At 46.9% G+C, this 20,022-nt stretch overlaps 1 protein-coding gene across 1 annotated transcript in view; it reads left to right on the top strand.

Moving 5' to 3' along the window:
• The window catches only part of NTN3 (netrin 3), a 105,502-nt gene that overhangs the window by 36,202 nt on the left and 49,278 nt on the right, over positions 1–20,022 (top strand). The window contains exon 2 of the mRNA XM_056536364.1: positions 11,733–12,702. Within this exon, the coding sequence (XP_056392339.1) occupies positions 11,754–12,702 (949 nt within the window). The 5' untranslated portion in view covers positions 11,733–11,753. The remainder of the gene's footprint in view (positions 1–11,732; positions 12,703–20,022) is intronic.

Genomic DNA, 20,022 nt, shown 5'->3' on the forward strand with positions numbered 1-20,022 from the left:
TAAAACTTACCAGGAAAGGTTAAAGGACCTTAACATGTATAGCTTGGAAGAAAGAAGAGACAGAGGTGATATGATAGACTCTTAAATACATAAAGGGAATCAACACAGTAAAGGAGGAGAGCATATTTAAAAACAGAAAATCTACCACAAGAGGACATAGTTTTAAATTATTGGGGCAAAGGTTTAAAAGTAATATCAGGAAGTATTACTTTACTGAGAGAGTAGTGGATTCATGGAATAGCCTTCCTTCAGAAGTGGTCGCTGCAAATACAGTGAAGGAGTTTAAACATGCATGGGATAAGCATAAGGCTATCCTTCATATAAGATAGGGCAAGGGACTATTGATAGGATTCAGATTATTGGCCAGACTAGATGGGCCAAATGGTTTTTATCTGCCGACACATTCTATATTTCTATGTTAGTGCTCCTCTGTATCCTAGTCCAGCAGGAAGTATTTAGTGATGAAGCTCAGCATGGTCAGCTACTAGTGTGCTTGAGTGGAAATGTAGTTAGACCTCTGTTGAGCTGGAAGTGTATGGCTCTGCGGGAAGAGGCTTCTGTGGGTTTGGCTCCTTCTGAAAAGCGGCTATTCTGAGTTTAGGAAAAAAAAGAGAAGACAGGTTCAATGCTGCACCAGCATTTTCTACTCCACTCATCTCCTATCCTGCTACTGCTCAAAACTTACAATATGTACTTTAACCTATTTAATCCTTTGCAGATATTTAGATATTACTAATATTACTTCATCCTAAAGGTATATTTTATCATTTCTACTAACAAGATGCAAGTTGTTAGGATGTTTCCAGTGCTACTATTGAGTTAGGGTGCATTCACACCATGTTTCTTACATACGGGGGCCAGGTCCGGCTGTTCCCGTATCCCAGACAGACCCGACCCCCCCATCTCATTCATTTGAATGAGCCGACCGGAGTCAGATAGTGACTCTGGTTGACTCATTTTTGCCCCATATCCGGTTTTGTGGCCAGACTTAAAACCATGGTATGCACACTTACATGGGTAGACAGGAGTAACACCGGCACTGCTTCTCCACTGTAAGTCCTATGAGGTGTGAACGGGAGCTTATGTAGTATCCTAAATCTGCTCATATAGGGGGAGATGCCCAGTTGCCCATAGCAACCAATCCCTCTGCAAAATGGAAGAAGTTATCTGATTGGTTGCTATGGGCAACTGGGCAACTTTTCCTCTAGACAGGTTTTGATAAATTTCCTACATAGTGTGGTGCTAAATCTCAGATAATGTCCTCTCACAAAAATACACTCACTCGTTTAGCAGTAAAAATCTTTATTCTAACACGACAGGTACACGCGCAATACAGGCCTTAAGTTGAAAGAACAAGCCACCAATTGATCTGCCATTATCTGTGGTCATGTCTGGACTGATGTCGATGGGAAAACTTTTCAACTACAGTACCAGGAAATAGCCAACAAATCCAACAAAGTAGATCAGCCTTTCCACAAATGTCAAAAGCAGCCTTTACAGCTAACATCTCTAAGGCCAGCCTTACTTTGGTGTTGTTTTCTGATGCTCACATATTCCATAGTGCTGTTAAGGACTTGGAGCCAATCGGATGTCTCCCCAGGCAATGCTGTTTTAAAAGAAGAGAATGCAAAGAAGCTAATTTACAGAAGAAAAATAACTTTCTCTTCAGTGGCCCCTACTGGAGGTAGCCTATCTTTAAATCAATACTTGACAAAAAAAGAAAATACAAGAAAGAGGGGAAAGTTTTAGCTGTATCCCATACTCTCTGTTTTCTATTTAATGTTTTACATTAGGTGGATTCTATTAAAGGGGTATTCCAGGAAAAAACTTTGTAAATTACTTGTATTAAAAAATCTTAATCCTTTCAGTACTTATGAGCTTCTGAAGTTAAGGTTTTTCTTTTCTGTCTAAATCCTCTCTAATGACACCTGTCTCGGGAAACGCCCAGTTTAGAAGCAAATCCCCATATCAAACCTCTTTTAAGCTGTGCGTTTCCCAGGACAGGTGTCATCAGAGAGGATTTAGACAGAAAAGAACAACCTTAACCTCAGAAGCTCATAAGTACTGAAAGGATTAAGATTTTTTAATAGAAGTTACAAATCTGTTTAACTTTCTGGAGCCAGTTGATATATATAAAAAAGTTTTTTCCTGGAATACCCCTTTAAGACTGAGGAAGTTTCTGATAGCCTGCATACAGGGAAAGGGAGTTCTCTCCAGAATGGCTTGATGATATTAAGGTCATGAGACTGGGTTGGCCACTCCAAAACCTTCACCTTTTTCTGCTATGACCATTCCATGCTCCGTGAAACAACCACACTGTGTTTTTCCACAGAGACCTGTATTTCTCCAGAGGTCACCTGTGGGTTTTCCCTTTTATCCTGGACAATTTTTCTGGCAGTTGTGTCTGAAATCTTTCCTTGTTTATCTGACCTTGCCTTGGAATAATGAAATCGTTGAATTTCAAATAGTTGAACAGTACTGATTGGCATTTTGGATATCTTTTTATATCCTTTTCCATCTTTATAACATTCCATTAATTGTTACACAGGTCTTTTGACAGGTCTTTTCTGCTCCCCATGGCTCAGTTTCTAGCCTGCTCAAGGCATCCACATGAGAGCTAACAAACTAATTTGGGAAGATTTATCAAACCATGTGAAGAGAGCAACAGAATAGACCAGTTGCCCATAGCAACTGATTGGATTGTTTATTTTTTATTTTTCAGAGGCCTTTTAAAAAAAATAAAGAAATGATCTGACTGGTTCATATGGACAACTGGTCCACTTGGCTGTTGCCCTGGATGGATTCAGTATAAGAACCCCTGTGGTACAAGGCACATTGCTAAAGTACTGGTCTTGTTCTGACATCCCTTACATGCTAGGGGACAGGAACATAGCAAGACGTGACTGGACCCTACAGCATTCATCCATTATTGAGATAATCTACATAATTCCTTTTCAACCAGTGGCTCTCAGGCCACCCACATGTGACTTCCCTGGTGTTGTGAGCTACAGATACAGTTGTGCACTAGTGGCTCCAGTAGGACCAGGGATTTTAAAGCATTATAAGATCTTAGTATTGGAGTAAAAGCACTGCACAGGTCATGTATCTAAACAGAAGTTAGGCAAACTAGTCCCTGTAAAGATACTGCAAAAGATGCTGGGACAGATGAAATGATGACCCCTGGCTCTGCAATGTCTGTATTGTGACCACTACTGAGGCTTTTATATGTAGAGCACAAACATAACATCAATTTAATTCCATTTAGCTAATATATTTTCCTTTCAGCGATTTCCTGTACAGATACTGTCTACACAAGAGCTGACACTCTCTATTTTTTATACGCTCCGTAAGAAATGGAAATAAAATGTCGTTCGAGGTCACAAATGGTTTGACGCATGGAGTAATGCTAGAGCTTCCAGTGTGTCTTTGGTTAACAGCCAGCGCTTTTAACCACTGCGCCAGCTTTTTCTCTCATTGTAAATGATACCTGTTTATATGAAGCGCTTGCAGTCCTGGTGTGTATCTGTCTGTGTGGGGCTCTTAGAAGTGGATCTGGGGTCTATCTGTCTTTCAGGGGCTATGATGAGTAGATCTGGGGTGTATCTGTCTTTGAGGGGCTGCTTCCAGCAGTTCTGGGGTGTATCAGTCTGTAACTAGAAGTTTTGGCACAATGATCACATCATATTCCGTATATATAACTATGTTTAGTTTTTGTACTGGAAGTATTCTGACTGTTATTTTTTTAATCTCAGCTGGGCAACCTTTCAACTATGTGCTCTTAAAAATAAGAGCGAGAGAGACGTCTGGCACATTTAACCCTTTCTCTGCAAGGGATAGGATTCCTTACGTGAATAATCCGGGCAATGCAAATGTGGAATGCCACTCAGAAGTGTGCCTATGGCGTATACCTACAAGTCAAAGGATATTGGATATTATATGATTAGATTATTTTATTTATCATGTATTGGTAGGATCCAATGACAAGATAATGTCTGTGGCACATTAAAGGGGTTGTATGCGAATGGAAAAAGGGAATCAGTTTATTTTTCCCCCAGAAACTGCACCACTGTTCTCTATGGGTTGTCTCTGGTAATGCAGTATGCAGTGAAAGAGGCTGAACCAGGTACAGGGAATGGACAACAATGAATTTTTTTTTTTTTGCTTGTTTCTTTTTTGGTTTGGGAGGGAGCACATTTTTCTATTCTTATCCCCCCCCCCCCCCCCACACACACACCTTTTTTAAAATAAGGCAATTTATCTATTAACATACACTGATATACACATTGATCTAATGTGTCATCTGAAAATGGCTTATTGTTTAAATTACTTTCTAAGTTTCTCCTTTACTATCTATAGTTTATAAAAATCCTGAAATCTTGCTTTTTCCATTGTGGCCACTAGGCCCAAAACTTGTTGGGACGTCCTGTTCTGTATATATCACTTCCCAACATTCTTGTCATCAAGCTGCTGCTCACAGATCAGCCACCTACCTGTAGAATGATCTCTGAAAAAATTCACAGAGCACAAACACACCTTCCCCATGCATATAAATAGAACAACTTTAGTTTATTGTTGCCTATGTCCATGTGGCATCATGTAAAGCATATCTCTAAATGTTGTTAACAGCTCAGGAAACATGGCTACCTCCATAATAATGGGCAAAAATAAAGTAAAAAATATTACAACCAGAAAAAAGAAACTGTTTAGAAAAAAAAAAAGAACAGATTTCAGGATCTGCCTCTAATCAGTAAACATTAAAGGTGATATATTTCCTTTACAGGAATTATTCCAAGATTAACAGTTATCCTCTAGTCACAGAATAGTCACAGAATAGGGGATAATTTGCTCATAAGGGGATGTCTGACCACTTAGACCCCCACTGATCATGAGAACGAAGCAACAGCAAGCATGCTAGACTGTCACTACATTCACCGTTTATAGAACTTTCCAACATTGACAAGTTCAGTGCTCAACAATGTTTCTGTGGCCAAGCATACGTGCTACCACTCAATTCCCTCAAGGAACAATTGACCTCTGATCGTATGATCATAGGGGTCCCAGCAGACAAGCCCCACTGATCAGATAATTGTCCCCATCCCATGCATAGGGGATAACTTTAAAGGTGCTCATACAAAATGTCGCCTAAGCCCAGAAATTTTAATAGGATTAGATGACCATTGTTACGCCGAGCGCTCCGGGTCCCCGCTCCTCCCCGGAGCGCTCGCTACACTCTCGCTACTGCAGCGCTCCGGTCAGATCCTCTGACCCGGTGCGCTGCGATACCGCCTCCAGCCGGGATGCGATTCGCGATGCGGGTGGCGCCCGCTCGCGATGCGCACCCCGGCTCCCGTACCTGACTCGCTCTCCGTCGGTCCTGTCTCGGCGCGCGCGGCCCCGCTCCCTAGGGCGCGCGCGCGCCGGGTCTCTGCGATTTAAAGGGCCACTGCGCCGCTGATTGGCGCAGTGGTTCTAATTAGTGTGTTCACCTGTGCACTCCCTATTTATACCTCACTTCCCCTGCACTCCCTCGCCGGATCTTGTTGCCATTGTGCCAGTGAAAGCGTTTCCTTGTGTGTTCCTAGCCTGTGTTCCAGACCTCCTGCCGTTGCCCCTGACTACGATCCTTGCTGCCTGCCCCGACCTTCTGCTACGTCCGACCTTGCTTCTGTCTACTCCCTTGTACCGCGCCTATCTTCAGCAGTCAGAGAGGTTGAGCCGTTGCTAGTGGATACGACCTGGTCACTACCGCCGCAGCAAGACCATCCCGCTTTGCGGCGGGCTCTGGTGAAAACCAGTAGTGACTTAGAACCGGTCCACTAGCACGGTCCACGCCAATCCCTCTCTGGCACAGAGGATCCACCTCCTGCCAGCCGGCATCGTGACAGTAGATCCGGCCATGGATCCCGCTGAAGTTCCTCTGCCAGTTGTCGCCGACCTCACCACGGTGGTCGCCCAGCAGTCACAACAGATAGCGCAACAAGGCCACCAGCTGTCTCAACTGACCGTGATGCTACAGCAGCTACTACCACAGCTTCAGCAATCATCTCCTCCACCAGCTCCTGCACCTCCTCCGCAGCGAGTGGCCGCTCCAGGCCTACGACTATCCTTGCCGGATAAATTTGATGGGGACTCTAAATTTTGCCGTGGCTTTCTTTCCCAATGTTCCCTGCACTTGGAGATGATGTCGGACCAGTTTCCTACTGAAAGGTCTAAGGTGGCTTTCGTAGTCAGCCTTCTGTCTGGAAAAGCTCTGTCATGGGCCACACCGCTCTGGGACCGCAATGACCCCGTCACTGCCTCTGTACACTCCTTCTTCTCAGAAATTCGAAGTGTCTTTGAGGAACCTGCCCGAGCCTCTTCTGCTGAGACTGCCCTGTTGAACCTGGTCCAGGGTAATTCTTCCGTTGGCGAGTACAATTCCGTACTCTTGCTTCAGAACTATCCTGGAATAATGAGGCCCTCTGCGCGACCTTTAAAAAAGGCCTATCCAGCAACATTAAAGATGTTCTGGCCGCACGAGAAATCCCTGCTAACTTACATGAACTCATTCATCTAGCCACTCGCATTGACATGCGTTTTTCCGAAAGGCGTCAGGAGCTCCGCCAGGATATGGACTTTGTTCGCACGAGGCGTTTTCTCTCCCCGGCTCCTCTCTCCTCTGGTCCCCTGCAATCCGTTCCTGTGCCTCCCGCCGTGGAGGCTATGCAGGTCGACCGGTCTCGCCTGACACCTCAAGAGAGGACACGACGCCGCATGGAGAATCTCTGCCTGTACTGTGCCGGTACCGAACACTTCCTGAAGGATTGTCCTATCCGTCCTCCCCGCCTGGAAAGACGTACGCTGACTCCGCACAAAGATGAGACAGTCCTTGATGTCAACTCTGCTTCTCCACGTCTTACTGTGCCTGTGCGGATATCTGCCTCTACCTTCTCCTTCTCTACTATGGCCTTCTTGGATTCCGGATCTGCAGGAAATTTTATTCTGGCCTCTCTCATCAACAGGTTCAACATCCCAGTGACCAGTCTCGCCAGACCCCTCTACATCAATTGTGTTAACAATGAAAGATTGGACTGTACCATACGTCTCCGCACGGAGCCCCTCCTAATGTGCATCGGACCTCATCACGAGAAAATTGAGTTTTTGGTCCTCCCCAATTGCACTTCCGAAATTCTCCTTGGACTACCCTGGCTTCAACACCATTCCCCAACCCTGGATTGGTCCACTGGAGAGATCAAGAGTTGGGGCCCCTCTTGTTTCAAGGACTGCCTTAAACCGGTTCCCAGTACTCCTTGCCGTGACTCTGTGGTTCCCCCTGTAACCGGTCTCCCTAAGGCCTATATGGACTTTGCGGATGTTTTTTGCAAAAAACAAGCTGAGACTCTACCTCCTCACAGGCCTTATGACTGTCCTATTGACCTCCTCCCGGGCACTACTCCACCCCGGGGCAGAATTTATCCTCTCTCTGCCCCAGAGACTCTTGCTATGTCTGAGTACATCCAGGAAAATTTAAAAAAGGGCTTTATCCGCAAATCCTCCTCTCCTGCCGGAGCCGGATTTTTCTTTGTGTCCAAAAAAGATGGCTCCCTACGTCCTTGCATTGACTACCGCTGTCTTAATAAAATCACGGTAAAGAACCGCTACCCCCTACCTCTCATCTCTGAACTCTTTGATCGCCTCCAAGGTGCCCACATCTTTACCAAACTGGACTTAAGAGGTGCTTATAATCTCATCCGCATCAGAGAGGGGGATGAATGGAAAACGGTATTTAACACTAGAGATGGACACTTTGAGTATCTGGTCATGCCCTTTGGCCTGTGCAACGCCCCTGCCGTCTTCCAAGACTTTGTTAATGAAATTTTTCGTGACCTCTTATACTCCTGTGTTGTTGTATATCTGGACGATATCCTGATTTTTTCTGCCAATCTAGAAGAACACCGCCAGCATGTCCGTATGGTTCTTCAGAGACTTCGTGACAATCAACTTTATGCCAAGATGGAGAAATGTCTGTTTGAATGCCAATCTCTTCCTTTCCTAGGATACTTGGTCTCTGGCCAGGGACTACAAATGGATCCAGACAAACTCTCTGCCGTCTTAGATTGGCCACGCCCCTCCGGACTCCGTGCTATCCAACGTTTTTTGGGGTTCGCCAATTATTACAGACAATTTATTCCACATTTTTCTACCATTGTGGCTCCTATCGTGGCTTTAACCAAAAAGAATGCCAATCCTAAGTCATGGCCTCCTCAAGCGGAAGACGCCTTTAAACAGCTCAAGTCTGCCTTTTCTTCGGCTCCCGTGCTCTCCAGACCTGACCCATCTAAACCCTTCCTATTGGAGGTTGATGCCTCCTCAGTAGGAGCTGGAGCGGTCCTTCTACAAAAAAATTCTTCTGGGCATGCTGTTACTTGTGGTTTTTTTTCTAGGACCTTCTCTCCGGCGGAGAGGAACTACTCCATCGGGGATCGAGAGCTTCTAGCCATTAAATTAGCACTTGAGGAATGGAGGCATCTGCTGGAGGGATCAAGATTTCCAGTTATTATTTACACCGATCACAAGAATCTCTCCTATCTCCAGTCTGCCCAACGGCTGAATCCTCGCCAGGCCAGGTGGTCTCTGTTCTTTGCCCGATTTAATTTTGAAATTCACTTTCGGCCTGCCGATAAGAACATTAGGGCCGATGCTCTCTCTCGTTCCTCGGATGCCTCGGAAGTAGAGCTCTCTCCGCAACACATCATTCCTCCTGACTGCCTGATCTCCACTTCTCCAGCCTCCATCAGGCAAACTCCCCCAGGGAAGACCTTCGTCTCTCCACGCCAACGCCTCGGAATCCTCAAATGGGGTCACTCCTCCCATCTCTCAGGTCATGCGGGCATCAAGAAATCCGTGCAACTCATCTCTCGTTTCTATTGGTGGCCGACTCTGGAGACGGATGTCGTGGATTTTGTGCGAGCCTGCACTGTCTGTGCCCGGGATAAGACTCCTCGCCAGAAGCCCGCTGGTCTTCTTCATCCTCTGCCTGTCCCCGAACAGCCTTGGTCTCTGATTGGTATGGACTTTATTACTGACTTACCCCCATCCCGTGGCAACACTGTTGTTTGGGTGGTCGTTGATCGATTCTCCAAAATGGCACATTTCATCCCTCTTCCTGGTCTTCCTTCAGCGCCTCAGTTGGCAAAACAATTTTTTGTACACATTTTTCGTCTTCACGGGTTGCCCACGCAGATCGTCTCGGATAGAGGCGTCCAATTCGTGTCAAAATTCTGGAGGGCTCTCTGTAAACAACTCAAGATTAAATTAAACTTTTCTTCTGCATATCATCCTCAATCCAATGGGCAAGTAGAAAGAATTAACCAGGTCTTGGGTGATTATTTACGGCATTTTGTTTCCTCCCGCCAGGATGACTGGGCAGATCTTCTACCATGGGCCGAATTCTCGTATAACTTCAGAATCTCTGAATCTTCCTCCAAATCCCCATTTTTCGTGGTGTACGGCCGTCACCCTCTTCCCCCCCTCCCTACTCCCTTGCCCTCTGGTTTGCCCGCTGTGGATGAAATATCTCGTGATCTTTCCACCATATGGAAAGAGACCCAAAATTCTCTCTTACAGGCTTCATCACGCATGAAGAAGTTTGCTGATAAAAAAAGAAGAGCTCCCCCCATTTTTTCTCCTGGAGACAAGGTATGGCTCTCCGCCAAATATGTCCGCTTCCGTGTCCCTAGCTACAAATTGGGACCACGCTATCTTGGTCCTTTCAAAATTTTGTGCCAGATTAATCCTGTCTCTTACAAACTTCTTCTTCCTCCTTCTCTTCGTATTCCTAATGCCTTTCACGTTTCTCTTCTTAAACCACTCATCATCAACCGTTTCTCTCCCAAACTTGTTTCTCCCACTCCTGTTTCCGGCTCCTCGGACATCTTCTCCGTAAAGGAGATACTGGCCTCCAAGAAGGTCAGAGGGAAAACTTTTTTTTTTTTAGTCGATTGGGAGGGTTGTGGTCCTGAAGAGAGATCCTGGGAACCTGAGGACAATATCCTAGACAAAAGTCTGCTCCTCAGGTTCTCAGGCTCTAAGAAGAGGGGGAGACCCAAGGGGGGGGTACTGTTACGCCGAGCGCTCCGGGTCCCCGCTCCTCCCCGGAGCGCTCGCTACACTCTCGCTACTGCAGCGCTCCGGTCAGATCCTCTGACCCGGTGCGCTGCGATACCGCCTCCAGCCGGGATGCGATTCGCGATGCGGGTGGCGCCCGCTCGCGATGCGCACCCCGGCTCCCGTACCTGACTCGCTCTCCGTCGGTCCTGTCTCGGCGCGCGCGGCCCCGCTCCCTAGGGCGCGCGCGCGCCGGGTCTCTGCGATTTAAAGGGCCACTGCGCCGCTGATTGGCGCAGTGGTTCTAATTAGTGTGTTCACCTGTGCACTCCCTATTTATACCTCACTTCCCCTGCACTCCCTCGCCGGATCTTGTTGCCATTGTGCCAGTGAAAGCGTTTCCTTGTGTGTTCCTAGCCTGTGTTCCAGACCTCCTGCCGTTGCCCCTGACTACGATCCTTGCTGCCTGCCCCGACCTTCTGCTACGTCCGACCTTGCTTCTGTCTACTCCCTTGTACCGCGCCTATCTTCAGCAGTCAGAGAGGTTGAGCCGTTGCTAGTGGATACGACCTGGTCACTACCGCCGCAGCAAGACCATCCCGCTTTGCGGCGGGCTCTGGTGAAAACCAGTAGTGACTTAGAACCGGTCCACTAGCACGGTCCACGCCAATCCCTCTCTGGCACAGAGGATCCACCTCCTGCCAGCCGGCATCGTGACAACCATCTAGTGCAGATGTCCCCAACCTTTTCTACCTTATGAGCCATATTTAACTCTGAGTGATGGACAGGATCCACATTTAATTTAAAAATGGTAAAAAAAAAAAAAAGTTAAATATGAAAAAAACATGAAATCATGAAATTGCATATATTTGTTGATAAATACACTAGGTTTATACCAACCAAACTGGTCACTGTTAATATTAATTTCCAGTTCATATGATTACAACTTCGGACGTCTATGTGTAGCTGCACTGCAAGTAGTCACACGTGTCTTCTGAGTAACTGGTCGGGGACCACTGAATTACTGTGTACAGGGATTAAAAGACTCTCCCCTAATGGCATAAGTTGAGAGAAAGAAGAAATGGGCATGTTGAATTTCAATATGCCCGATCTTGTGTCCCCGCTGGAATCTGTTAATAGCATGTTTCCCTCTCCCCATTTAAAACAAAAAAACTAAAAGGATCGGGTGTGCGTGTTTAGGTGGAAGAAATTGCTGCCAGCCGGACATGCTATCGTACGGATATGGGGACCTTTAGGCTTTTGTTTTAAAACAAGAAAAACACTGCTATTTCAATACACGTTTAGTATGAGCAATACCATTTTGCAATATCTGTGATAAATTAATATTTAAGAATTAGGTTCTTACAGACATTATAGGGATTCTGCTGTCTTTTAAGGAAAACTGCTGACAATCAAAACATAATTGATCCAACAGGTTGAAGGTTAGAGTGTACAGTCTTGTTCGGTGGACAGATAGAATGCAAACATGTTCTTATAATCAAGACATTATATCTAGCTAGTATTATTAAAGTAATAAAATATACTAATAGAATGCACATCTGTTCTTATAATCAAGACATTATATCTAGTTAGTATTATTAAAGTAATAAAATATACTAATATACTTCTCTTTTCTTTCATTTAAGCTTGTGCTCCTTGTTCCGAAGATGCTTCATCTGTTATTCATCTTATCATTTTTTCCTGTGCTGCTTCATTCTGCATCAGCACCATTTTCTGGCCAACAACAGCACCCAATCCCAGACCCCTGCTATGACGAGAATGGCCTTCCCCGTCGATGTGTGCCTGAATTTGTTAATGCAGCCTTTGGAAAAGAAGTCCAAGCCTCTAGCACTTGTGGACGTCCAGCCACCCGTGCGTGTGATGCTTCAGATCCAAAGAAGGCTCACCCTCCCTCTCATCTAACCGACCTTAACTCAGCTGGGAACATGACTTGCTGGAGGTCAGAAAGTTTCCCACGTCATTCACCACAAAATGTCAGTCTAACCCTTTCACTGGGAAAGAAGTTTGAGGTGACCTATGTCAGTCTACAGTTCTGTTCTCCTCGGCCTGAGTCTGTGGCAATTTTCAAGTCAATGGATTATGGCAAGTCTTGGGTTCCCTACCAATATTATTCATCGCAGTGCCGCCGGCTGTATGGGAAACCTAGCCGTGCTAGTGTCACCAAGCAGAATGAGCAAGAGGCACTGTGTACTGATGGACACACAGATCTTTATCCACTGACAGGAGGCCTTATAGCTTTTAGCACCTTAGATGGAAGACCCTCAGCTCAAGACTTTGACAACAGTCCTGTGCTACAGGACTGGGTGACTGCTACTGACATACGTGTGGTCTTTAGTCGTCCTCACCTTCAAGGGAACAAGGATTCTGAGGTATCAGATGATGGTCCAGGTTTCTTCTACTCAGTTGGAGAGTTTCAAGTGGGTGGCAGGTGCAAATGCAATGGACATGCCTCTCGCTGCGGCAAAGACAAAGAAGGACGGTTAATTTGTGACTGCAAGCACAATACAGAGGGACCAGAATGTGATCGATGCAAGGCCTTTCATTATGACCGACCATGGCAGAGGGCCAATGCTCGGGAAGCCAATGAATGCATGGGTAAGTGTGTGATGGAAATGCAAATTGATTTTTTTCCAAACCTTTTTTTGCTTTGTTCGCCTAAGAACCATCTTGAATATTTGACTTACACAGATCAAAAACATTTAAAAGGTCAAAGTTTCATGACAAATGAAAAGATAAATATTGCCTTGAAGGGTAGAATTGATTTATGAATCACAGTTTACAATAACTCTAATTACAGATATTTAGATTACATTTAGTCCACACTATGATCATTTACAAGCCAAGTTCTGATTCCTGAATAAGGAATTTCAATTTTAAACACTGATTCAATTTATAAACCCAGCCTGTCCTAAATCCTCACCTTTATCGTCTTTCTTTGGTGTATGCCTAACCTGACCCTCTGTTGAAATCCTGTGTTATGCCCATTGCCACTTTACAAATCCTCTATTTATAGTGTCTTAGGAAATGTATTTATTTTCTGTATATTTTTTTCATCCAGTGGCTCGAAAGTCACATGTGGCTTCTGGCAGCTACAGATATATTATTGCACTCTAAAGCCACACGGGAGATTACAGCACTGCTGGGGGAAAAAACCTATCATAGGCTTTTAAAGAAGTTGTCCCAATAAAGCAAATAACTGGTTTATAGCTACTTTGCCTGGTAAAATAGGCTATTTAAAAGGGGGCATACAGAGGTCATATGGGGTACATTGCTTCAAGCTTATGCCTTTTGGACATATGGATATCAAAGAGGGGATCGCCCATTTGGGACCCCCATCTATGAGCCAGAATGAAAACCACCCAATGACAATGGCTTTTGGTTCTAGTGGACTTTAGAACATCCATGTAATACATTCCATTGCAGGGGTAATGCTTGGCTGGCTACTGCTGTTTGTTGAGTGGTGCAGGAGTCAGGACCCACGGCAGTCAGGGGCCACAATGTCTGAACGCTAAAAGAAATTGCCTGTGATAAGAGCTATAGTGTAGAAGTCATATCATTTGGGGCAAAATATGTCTTGTCTTTGCTACCTGTCATATATGAACAAACTTTCATTGGTCTATCTGCCAAAACTTTTAAACACAGACAACCTCTGTTATCAGTCATCTAAAATGGTCCGTCATTGTTAAATTTCACCCGACGAATGAGCGTTTTGATTGAAATTGTTTATTTTCATCAAAAGTAATGTAATGCTTATGGCCGCCTATACTCTTTATTGCTCTTCTGTTCCTCAATCTTTTTCTTCTCTTTTCCCTATGATCGGAGCCTTTGCCCTTTTCATTTATACAACATGTGCCTTTTTAAAAACTCTTCACAGAAGCCGTTGTCCTCTCCCTATACATTTCATACTGTCCTATCTGGGCAGGGAAAAGTGAAGCCCTAAACTCACCTGCTCCCACTTGCCCTGCCTACTTGTGTACCCACCCTAAGCGAAGGGTCCACAACCACGGTGACAGTCCCTGCCTGAATAAGTGCAGGGAGTCAAACGGCAACAAAATAAACTATAATACAGACGGAGGTCGGGATGCTGTATGGAAACACACACAATAACAGAAATAATAACTAAATATACACACACAATAAGCCACAGTCCACACGCCAAAACAGGAGAAGAGTCAGAAAGCAGAGCCAAAGGGTCAAATATGCCAGAATTTCAAGATATGTAACAAACGCTAGGTAGGAGTAGGAGCTCTTTTGCAGGCAAGGTATGAGAGCAGACTTAAATAGCCCCAGACCAGGTGCTCACATCAATGTCAGCTGACCAGTCCAGGCAGCTGGGCGTAGCCCAAACCAAAACATAGAGAACTGTCAGAATGGTTTAACTCCACGGGTTCTGAAAGTAACCCTCTTTTAGGAGGGGCCACTGGACCCTTCACAACCTGAGAAAAAAGAGGTACGGATGAATCATCAATTTCTTCATCAGTATTCTCATCCTCAATGTCACACCACTCATTAATGTCCTCACCATCACTCTTTTCAGACTCCAAATCCACATGATTATTCTCCAAACATTTATTGCTCATGATATCACAATGCACAGATTCAGTCAGAGGCTGCTGCAAAACTGGTTTTAAGACAGTCTCAGGTATAACATCAGTTTGCACTGAAGATAAAACAATGCCCCCCAGAAGAACTTTGCTAGGCGTAGTTCTCTGAGGGACATGACATAGCTGTGTGCCCAAGTGGCCTCCCCGATTACCACTTGGACGCGGACGCTTTACACAGAATCCAATTAAATAAGTGTCCTCTTCACAGTAGAAACACAGGCCGTAGATTTGACGAAACCTCCTACGTTCTTCCGGGGTATGAATGGACCCTATCTGCATAGGTTCATCCTTAGGCACAGATTAAGAGACAGGAGGGGAATTAAGCAGGAAGGGAGAGACAGAGGATGAAGAGCACTCCCGTTTGTGTTCTCACAAACGTCTATCCAAATGCACAGCTAAAGTCATGGCTTGGTCAAGGGTGTCAGGAGAGGGATAAGTTACAAGCATGTCCTTTAAGGTGTCAGATAACCCTAGTCTGAACTGACAAATCTAGGCTGGAGTATTCCAGTTGGAGGCCACACACCACTTTCTAAAATCTGCACAGTACTCCTCTACTGGTCTGCGACCTTGCTTTACTGTATGCAGTTGACTCTAAGTGTACGCAGCACGGTCCGGTTCAGTGTACAAGAGACCCAATCCCGTAAATAAGGCGTCCACTGAGGACAACTCCGGAGCATTGGGATTAAGGGAAAATACCCATTCTTGGGGACCCCCTTGCAAAGGAGACATAATAAAACCCACTCTCTGGGTCTCATTACCAGATGTGTGAGGACTTAACCTAAAGTACATTTTGCAGCTCTCAAAGTTTTAAATAATTTGCGTTTACCAGAAAATCGGTCAGGGAGACTAACTTGTGGCTCCACAGGAGCTGAAACAGGAACAGATGACACCTGAGTTCGAACACCTGAGATGAAGTCTTTCAGCTAAATCCTAGACCAGCTGAGTAAAGCCCTGTATTTGCTCCACCAAAGCAGACATAGCTTCCATAATGCAGGAACAAGGCAAAAGCAGGTATGTAGGCCTGCAAAAATGTCACGTCTGGGCAGGGAAGTGTAAAGCCCTAAACTCACCTGCTCCCACTTGCCCTGCCTACTAGCGTACCCGCCATAGGTGACGGGTCCACAACCACGGTGACAGAGAACTGTCAGAACTGTTTAACCCCACAGGTCCTGACACATACAGCCTGTGTCTTTTCTCCTAACCTTACTTGCAGCATGGGTTTCCTCAACAACCCTTCCCTACTGTTACGCCGAGCGCTCCGGGTCCCCGCTCCTCCCCGGAGCGCTCGCTTCATTCTCCCCGCTGCAGCGCTCCGGTCAGATCCTCTGACCCGGGGCGCTGCGATTCCGCTGCCAGCCGGGGTGCGATTCGCGATGCGGGTAGCGCCCGCTCGCGATGCGCACCCCGGCTCCCGTACCTGACTCGCTCTCCCTCGGTCCTGTCCCGGCGCGCGCGGCCCCGCTCCCTAGGGCGCGCGCGCGCCGGGTCTTTGCGATTTAAAGGGCCACTGCGCCGCTGATTGGCGCAGTGGTTCCAATTAGTGTTATCACCTGTGCACTTCCCTATATCACCTCACTTCCCCTTCACTCCCTTGCCGGATCTTGTTGCCATTGTGCCAGTGAAAGCGTTCCTTGTGTGTTCCTAGCCTGTGTTCCAGACCTTCTGCCGTTGCCCCTGACTACGATCCTTGCTGCCTGCCCCGACCTTCTGCTACGTCCGACCTTGCTTCTGCCTACTCCCTTGTACCGCGCCCATCTTCAGCAGCCAGAGAGGTGAGCCGTTGCTAGTGGATACGACCTGGTCACTACCGCCGCAGCAAGACCATCCCGCTTTGCGGCGGGCTCTGGTGAAAACCAGTAGTGGCTTAGAACCGGTCCACTAGCACGGTCCACGCCAATCCCTCTCTGGCACAGAGGATCCACTACCTGCCAGCCGGCATCGTGACAGTAGATCCGGCCATGGATCCCGCTGAAGTTCCTCTGCCAGTGGTCGCTGACCTCACCACGGTGGTCGCCCAGCAGTCACAACAGATAGCGCAACAAGGTCAACAGCTGTCTCAACTGACCGTGATGCTACAGCAGCTACTACCACAGCTTCAGCAATCATCTCCTCCGCCAGCTCCTGCACCTCCTCCGCAGCGAGTGGCCGCTCCTGGTCTACGCCTTTCCCTGCCGGATAAATTTGATGGGGACTCTAAGTTTTGCCGTGGCTTTCTTTCCCAATGTTCCCTGCATCTGGAGATGATGTCGGACCTGTTTCCCACTGAAAGGTCTAAGGGGGCTTTCGTAGTCAGCCTTCTGTCTGGAAAAGCCCTGTCTTGGGCCACACCGCTCTGGGACCGCAATGACCCCGTCACTGCCTCTGTACACTCCTTCTTCTCGGAAATCCGAAGTGTCTTTGAGGAACCTGCCCGAGCCTCTTCTGCTGAGACTGCCCTGTTGAACCTGGTCCAGGGTAATTCTTCCGTTGGCGAGTATGCCGTACAATTCCGTACTCTTGCTTCAGAATTATCCTGGAATAATGAGGCCCTCTGCGCGACCTTCAAAAAAGGCCTATCCAGCAACATTAAAGATGTTCTGGCCGCACGAGAAATTCCTGCTAATCTACATGAACTTATTCACCTAGCCACTCGCATTGACATGCGTTTTTCCGAAAGGCGTCAGGAACTCCGCCAAGATATGGACTCTGTTCGCACGAGGCGTTTCTTCTCCTCGGCTCCTCTCTCCTCTGGTCCCCTGCAATCTGTTCCTGTGCCTCCCGCCGTGGAGGCTATGCAGGTCGACCGGTCTCGCCTGACACCTCAAGAGAGGACACGACGCCGTATGGAGAACCTCTGCCTGTACTGTGCTAGTACCGAACACTTCCTGAGGGATTGTCCTATCCGTCCTCCCCGCCTGGAAAGACGTACGCTGACTCCGCACAAAGGGGAGACAGTCCTTGATGTCTACTCTGCTTCTCCACGTCTTACTGTGCCTGTGCGGATGTCTGCCTCTGCCTTCTCCTTCTCTACTGTGGCCTTCTTGGACTCTGGATCTGCAGGAAATTTTATTTTGGCCTCTCTCGTCAACAGGTTCAACATCCCGGTGACCAGTCTCGCCAGACCCCTCTACATCAATTGTGTAAATAATGAAAGATTGGACTGTACCATACGTTTCCGCACGGAGCCCCTTCTTATGAGCATCGGATCTCATCATGAGAGGATTGAACTTTTGGTCCTCCCCAATTGCACCTCGGAAATTCTCCTTGGACTTCCCTGGCTTCAACTTCATTCCCCAACCCTGGATTGGTCCACTGGGGAGATCAAGAGTTGGGGGTCCTCTTGTTCCAAGAACTGTCTAAAACCGGTTCCCAGTAACCCTTGCCGTAACTCTGTGGTTCCTCCAGTAACCGGTCTCCCTAAGGCCTATATGGACTTCGCGGATGTTTTCTGCAAAAAACAAGCTGAGACTCTACCTCCTCACAGGCCTTATGATTGTCCTATCGACCTCCTCCCGGGCACTACTCCACCCCGGGGCAGAATTTATCCTCTCTCTGCCCCAGAGACTCTTGCCATGTCTGAATACGTCCAGGAGAATCTAAAAAAGGGCTTTATCCGTAAATCCTCCTCTCCTGCCGGAGCCGGATTTTTCTTTGTGTCCAAAAAAGATGGCTCCCTACGTCCTTGCATTGACTACCGCGGTCTTAATAAAATCACGGTTAAGAACCGCTACCCCTTACCCCTCATCTCTGAACTCTTTGATCGCCTCCAAGGTGCCCACATCTTTACTAAATTGGACTTAAGAGGCGCCTATAACCTCATCCGCATCAGAGAGGGGGATGAGTGGAAAACGGCATTTAACACCAGAGATGGACACTTTGAGTATCTGGTCATGCCCTTTGGCCTGTGCAACGCCCCTGCCGTCTTCCAAGACTTTGTTAATGAAATTTTTCGTGATCTGTTATACTCCTGTGTTGTTGTATATCTGGACGATATCCTAATTTTTTCTGCCAATCTAGAAGAACACCGCCAGCATGTCCGTATGGTTCTTCAGAGACTTCGTGACAATCAACTCTATGCCAAAATTGAGAAATGTTTGTTTGAATGCCAATCTCTTCCTTTTCTAGGATATTTGGTCTCTGGCCAGGGACTACAGATGGATCCAGACAAACTCTCTGCCGTCTTAGATTGGCCACGCCCCTCCGGACTCCGTGCTATCCAACGCTTTTTGGGGTTCGCCAATTATTACAGGCAATTTATTCCACATTTTTCTACCGTTGTGGCTCCTATCGTGGCTTTAACCAAAAAAAATGCTGATCCCAAGTCCTGGCCTCCTCAAGCAGAAGACGCCTTTAAACAACTCAAGTCTGCCTTTTCTTCGGCTCCCGTGCTCTCCAGACCTGACCCTTCCAAACCCTTCCTATTGGAGGTTGATGCCTCCTCAGTGGGAGCTGGAGCTGTTCTTCTACAAAAAAATTCTTCCGGGCATGCTGTCACTTGTGGTTTTTTCTCTAGGACCTTCTCCCCAGCGGAGAGGAACTACTCCATCGGGGATCGAGAGCTTCTAGCCATTAAATTAGCACTTGAGGAATGGAGGCATCTGCTGGAGGGATCAAGTTTTCCTGTTATTATCTACACCGACCACAAGAACCTCTCCTACCTCCAGTCTGCCCAACGGCTGAATCCTCGCCAGGCCCGGTGGTCTCTGTTCTTTGCCCGATTTAATTTTGAGATTCACTTTCGTCCTGCCGATAAGAACATTAGGGCCGATGCTCTCTCTCGTTCCTCGGATGCCTCAGAAGTTGAACTCTCTCCGCAACACATCATTCCACCTGACTGCCTGATCTCCACTTCTCCTGCCTCCATCAGGCAGACTCCTCCAGGAAAGACCTTTGTTTCTCCACGCCAACGCCTCGGAATCCTCAAATGGGGTCACTCCTCTCATCTCGCAGGTCATGCGGGCATCAAGAAATCTGTGCAACTCATCTCCCGCTTCTATTGGTGGCCGACTCTGGAGACGGATGTTGTGGACTTTGTGCGAGCCTGCACTATCTGTGCCCGGGATAAGACTCCTCGCCAGAAGCCCGCTGGTTTTCTTCATCCTCTGCCTGTCCCCGAACAGCCTTGGTCTCTGATTGGTATGGATTTTATTACTGATTTACCCCCTTCCCGTGGCAACACTGTTATTTGGGTGGTCGTTGATCGATTCTCCAAAATGGCACATTTCATCCCTCTTCCTGGTCTTCCTTCAGCGCCTCAGTTGGCTAAACAATTTTTTGTACACATTTTTCGTCTTCACGGATTGCCTACGCAAATTGTCTCGGATAGAGGCGT

Source organism: Hyla sarda, chromosome 8 (genome assembly GCF_029499605.1).
Source record: "Hyla sarda isolate aHylSar1 chromosome 8, aHylSar1.hap1, whole genome shotgun sequence".
In the NCBI taxonomy this organism is placed as follows: domain Eukaryota; kingdom Metazoa; phylum Chordata; class Amphibia; order Anura; family Hylidae; genus Hyla; species Hyla sarda.